We start from the raw sequence: 6,000 nt of genomic DNA on the forward strand, positions 1-6,000 counted from the left end.
TGACCAGGAGTATCAGTATCTCTATGCCAGTGGTTCTCAAAGTGGATTCCAAGGGGGAATCTAGCTTTAGGGGTGTCTAACTTGACCCATACAAGTCAGTACAAGACAGTATACAAGACAGTATAAAATGGAACCAAATGGACCCGTTTGTATACTGTCAGAGAAGGGGAGACCTTTAAATGTCAAAGTTTGAGAACCATTGCTCTAGGCCTAGATACTAGTGACTCTGCTGGGGTTGAGAGTATATAGGCTACTTTGTCCTCCACTGTATCAGAACCATCTTTGTGGCCAAACATGACAAGATCAATATTGTAGTTTCACCGCCTAAAAATACACTATGTACACACAGCACAGGTGTGCACCTGCTCATTAACATATAGGTGTGTAGCGAACAGGCCTGCGTGCGCGTGCGTATGTTTGCCTAGTGCGCGCACAAAGCCAAGGCAACACACGCACGCGTACACGCACTTAAGCGCGCGCGCGCGTGACCGCGTTGACAGGCAGGCAGGCAGCGTGGAAGCGCGGGTTCAGTACTTCAGCAGGCGTTATAATCGTGACCGATTGAATGAATTCCCCGGCCAGCCTGCTGTGAGGCCCTGCTCTCTCTAATCACTTCTGATCTGATCTTTAGTCCCCTGGCCTGCATGGCCGTTCTATTTTTAATGTGACACATCCCAAAACGTGACTGGAGAAATTAAACACAAAGCATAAATCATTGCCTCTCTAAGCTTACTAAAGCTATTTCTAAAATAGAAACGTGCTTTTTATAAACATCTATTTATACCAGTAGAACACCTTGCATTGGCCAGCACCTTTTTTTTTTTTTTTTAATATGCAAGTCCGACCACTCAGCTCAGCAACAGTCAAATTGCACCGGTCTCGTGGCCATTCATGGAGGTATATTAGGCTATGTTTATATCCTTCTCTCACTTGTTTAGGCTATGCATCCTTCCATGATCCACCCTGGTCCTTATGTTCCCTGTGCATTGATGCATTCATTCATTCCTCCAGACCGGAGGAGAATACATGCAGGAATGCTACATCAGTCGTTTCACCTTCACTGCGCATCAATAACAGGACGGATGGATGGATGGATGGATGGATGGATGGATGCAAGGGGCGAACAGCTCACTGATCGATAAATGATCACTCCATATCGCCACCATTCCCTTCAAATATTGCTCATCTATGACACAGACATTGAGAGGTGGTGGTGTTCTCGCTCGACGGAAAGAAAAGGCCCGTGTGTCCCATGGTTTGAGTTACAACGTGAAGGGCACAGCCACAGCCAAGCCTATAATAGCCGGCTGCTGAGCCATACATAGGCTATAATAAGCTACGAAAACGCATCGTTATCAGACAACATTAGCCTGTATCGATATAGCCTACAATCTGCAAGTCATGTGCAAATGACAGAAAAATAATAATAACGGGAAAGAAGTCGTTTTTTTAGAGGCAGAGAGCTGTCGACACGATGTAACCCTGCTGGCTGATGCACTCGTGTAATTCCACTCTGAGTGGGGCGAGTGGCCACAATGTCACTGATGCTGCTGCCGCTGGATTGCTGTGAAACAACGCGCACACACACGTATAGAAACGCACACACGCATAGAAACACACACAGAAACAGATAGGAAACACACACAGGTAGAAACCACACATCAACACACACTTACAATTCCTTGATCAGCATGTTGAGGCTGCAACAAATTCCACAGAGGAGAGAAGAGCTCGATAGGGATCCAGACCAGAACAGCGTCTCTCTATCAGGATCTCTTTCTCTCTGGTCGTTCCGTTCCACCGATCCCTCCTCTATGTCATTCTACCTCCCCGTTTTTATCTGTTTCTGCTTCTAATGTCACTTCCCTTCCCCGGCTGTCTGTATAGCCTCTGCTGTAGCCCGTACTACTGACTAAACTACACCCTCTGCTGTAGCCCCGTACCGACTAAACTACACCCTCTGCTCTGGCATCATCACCGGTGGTGTCGTGACGTCGGAGCAGCGAGCGGTCATCCACTAATATGCAGAATACAGAATGGTACAGCCTAGGATCCCATTACCCCGGAGGGGGCGGGCCAGGACGCGCTGTGATTGGCTGGTAGGTTGTCAGGCAACCGCTGGTTTTTAGCCACGCGCCCGATGTATATTACGCACACACCTGTGTTCTATACCTGGTATTTACTAGGGGTGTAACGATTTAACAGCGATATGATATGCATCACGATACATGGTTGACGATAAGATACATCGACGATATTGGTTCATTCATGGCGATACGAAATGATACGGTTCAATGATTTAAAATCGATGCAGTAACTATTTGGCCAACATATTTTTTAAGGGAAAAATGTATTATTATGGGGCGCCCACTGGCCTACATACCTGGTAATCCAGCTTGACAGCGTTCGATTCCCGATTCCGACGACCTTTGTGTCACCTCCCCATTTCCTGTCAGCCTACTTTCCTATCAATAAAGGCAGAAAAAGCCCCAAAAATATCTTTAAAAAAATATTATTATTATTATTAGCACGCTTTCCCTAAATGGCATCTGTTTATTAGCGTTTTTGTGTTCGCTGGCTCCCGGGTTGCCAAATCATGTGCACATATCCCCCCACAGGTATGGTCTAGTAGTGGATATAAATAAGTAAACACAGTGATTCTCTGGCAAATACATGGACATTGTATTTGAACACATGGACAAACTCGCACCTTGACATGAACACAGGGATTACACACAGTTATCAGTAGACCAAGTGCAGCGATATGGAACGGAAAAGTAATTCAGCCCCTCTTTCTCTTTTTTCTTCTTAAAATGGCTAAGTACAACGCAGAAGTACTTAGCATCAATACAATCAATTATTTACATTGCAAAACGATACGATGCGATACAAAGTAAAGCGATACGATATGTTGCTGTTTACATATCGATATAGTTGGATCGTTGAAATAAAAATCGATGTATCGATATACAGTTCGTTACACCCCTATTGACATTATACACTACAGAACGTGACGCACCAGACAAGGTGTAAGTTACCTAGTCTGAGGGGTGATCTTTTGCAAGCCACCACACCTCTGTCATTTATTTGGACGATGTAGCCATATGTCAGAGTGGTTCTCAAACATTTGTGTCAAGGATCCCCAAATTGATAATTAGCCTATGTATTTGGCCGTGGACCACCATTTGAAAAGCTTGTGAAAGGGACCTCCATAAGAGAATATTTGTCAAGAATTCAAAAATAGTATAGATCTACAAGACAAGCTCACAAAACGTCACACATGTTAGTTGATCTAGATTTTTGAATATCTGGGAAATAAAATAGGGCTTTGTGTTTAAACTGTTCCTCGTTTTGCTGGGGACCCAATTTTCGATTCAATTCAAAGGAGCTTTATTGGCATGATAAAACATACGTTTACATTGCCAAAGCAAGTGTAAAAACATAATAAAAACTATTTAAGAAAAAAATGAGGAAAGTATGTACAGTTGGACGGGGACCCCCTGGAACTGCCTCAAGGACGTACCCCTTGGGGTCCCCAGACCCCACTCAGAGAACTAGTGCTTTAGACCAGTGGTTCTCAAACCTTTTTGGATTTAGTACCCCCTTTTCCTGATTTCTGAATCCAAGTACTCCCTTTACCAGACTACATTTTGTTAAGAACACTGCAAAACAATATTATCTATTCTAGCATGTACAGATTGTTATCATTTCCAGTGTGGGAACGGAACATCCAACATAGCTGAGCAAGCAGGGTGGCTGGAGGTTGAGCCCATTTGTAGATGTCATTTTGGGCAGAATATTTATACAGCCTATGATGTGTGATGGTTGGAAATAGGCAATAATGGTTGGAGAATGCTTGAGGGATGTTCATAGAAATGTTGTGCATGCTGTGTTTTGGCAAGGACATGGCACATGGTTGTTGTGGCATGCTGTGTTTTGTCTTGCTTTGGCATGGTGTGGCATGCATGCTGTAGTTGGGTTGTTTTGGAATGCATGTATGTTGCATCACTTGCATGCCGTGTTTGGGTTGTTTAGGCATGGGCATGGCTGTGGCATGCTGTGTTTGGTCTAACTTTGGCATGGGCATTGTTGTGGCTTCTATGCAGGTGTGCACACAGCAATGCAAATTTTAAGCCAAATCCGACCTGGAGTGTGAGTATGCATTAAAGACACACGCACCCACGCGCGCGCACGCACGCACGCACGCACGCACGCACGCACGCACGCACGCACGCACACACACACACACACACACACACACACTTATTTTGTTATAGCCTACATTTTCACAGTAATTAAAATGTTACATGTAACTGTTAATATGCAACCTATCCAATTTGTGTAGGCCTACCAATAAAGTAGCTTGACAACGAACTAGACCAGTGGTTGACAACCTGTGGGGCAGGGCCGTGAGGATATTGCATGTGAGCCCCCAAATAAATAGCAAAACAATACGATTTGAATGATAATACAACATTAATATTAAGAAATGTAAGGGGGGGGGGGGAGTCATGGTATTTCTTTCTTTAAAACCTTATACTATAGTACAAGTAAGACGCGCGAACGCGGGAAGCGAACGCCAACAAAATTAAATGATAATGAAAAGAAATCATCTAAAAAAAAGTAACCAATAAAAAAATATATAAAAAATACCAAAAAAATCTGCGTTAAAAGGAGCATCTTAGAAAAATAGAAATTCACAAAAAAAAAACTTTGAATGTTTTTGAACAATTCAACAATGTGTTTGAAGTGGCTGTTTCACCCACTTCCGGGGGGCGGAGCCAAAATCCGAGCCCGAAGTATTTGTTCGTAGACCCCCACTTAGGGGGGGTAGAAAAAGTTTCGGAGCGATTCGGGCACTTTTCATTTAACATGGGGTTTCAATGGGGAGTTTTTAGGAACCTTCTCCGGGGCGTGGCTTCTGGGGGAAGGGGCGGGCTTAAACGCAACCTTGACAGGTGTGTTCAGTTTTCAAAGGCCTTTCATTTGATGTATGGTACGTCTATATTGGACATTTACTTGGCTGCACACAGGGCTGAGGCAGTGCACGCACACAGAGACGCACACACACGCACACTCATAGTAAGCTCCACTTGCGCGGAGGGGGCGTGTCTGCTAAAATGAATATCAAGTAACCTCAACATCCTGGTGTGAAGGCGCCCTTAAAAACTGTCTTGGGTGCTCACAAAAGCCTGAGTAGACGTTAAAATGACCCCAAACATGTCTGAAAGTAAATATATCTTTAACAAGTGGTCAGATGGGTGGGCCGTGAACACTTTAGAATTTTCTTTAAGTGGGCCACTGAACCACTGAACTAGACAATCACTGCGCTACTGTCCCACTGTGCAATGGGATCTATGCAGGGCCATGCTCTACCTGCACTGTCTGATCTGTGATCAGCACTTGAGCTTGATCACATCATGGGTAGGTTGTTCACAGGGTGGAGCAGGCTTGGAATTGGAATTGAGAAGAGAGAGGAATGATAATGCTGGCAGAGGGATACAGATGCACTATAAATACAGCATTTCACACATACACACGCACACACACGCACGCACACACACACACACACACACACACACACACACACACACACACACACACACACACACACACACACACACACACACACACACACACACACACACACACACACACACAGGTCATCACCATGCTGACTTCGGACAGTTTTGAATAGTGTTGAAACAGGTGAACGGAAATGTGTGTGTTTTGGGGAACGGCATAAGGTTATGGATTTTTGTTCTACAGGAACCAGTTTCTGTGTTTAAGCAACCGAGAAGAACTGTAATATAAGCTAACTGACGGAACAAAAACAAGGTCACCCATTTAAACAAATCAATATATCTTTATTTTACCTTTGTGAATTCATCCATGTTCAAACAGTAATGCCTCTAGAACAAAAAAAACCTTTTCTCCTACCTGAAATAAAAGGATCACTAATATGCAACAGCACAAACCATCCAACACGTATATTTGCCA

The 6,000-nt window shown here is 44.0% G+C and overlaps 2 protein-coding genes across 2 annotated transcripts in view; both read right to left on the reverse strand.

Annotated features, from left to right (window-relative positions):
• pitpnab (phosphatidylinositol transfer protein, alpha b) overlaps window positions 1-1,907 on the reverse strand; it is a 43,089-nt gene extending 41,182 nt beyond the window's left edge. Inside the window, exon 1 of the mRNA XM_080434767.1 lies at window positions 1,677-1,907. Within this exon, the coding sequence (XP_080290893.1) occupies window positions 1,677-1,693 (17 nt within the window). The 5' untranslated portion in view covers window positions 1,694-1,907. The remainder of the gene's footprint in view (window positions 1-1,676) is intronic.
• Window positions 1,908-5,886: 3,979 nt separating this feature from the next.
• Window positions 5,887-6,000, reverse strand: part of LOC308091035 (large neutral amino acids transporter small subunit 4-like) — a 29,163-nt gene continuing 29,049 nt past the window's right edge. The window contains exon 14 of the mRNA XM_080436330.1: window positions 5,887-6,000. This exon is cut by the window's right edge and continues 2,316 nt beyond it. The gene's annotated coding sequence lies outside the window, so the exon portion shown is untranslated.

Source organism: Gymnoscopelus braueri (assembly GCF_963280865.1).
Source record: "Gymnoscopelus braueri genome assembly, chromosome: 8".
Classification (NCBI taxonomy): Eukaryota; Metazoa; Chordata; class Actinopteri; order Myctophiformes; family Myctophidae; genus Gymnoscopelus; species Gymnoscopelus braueri.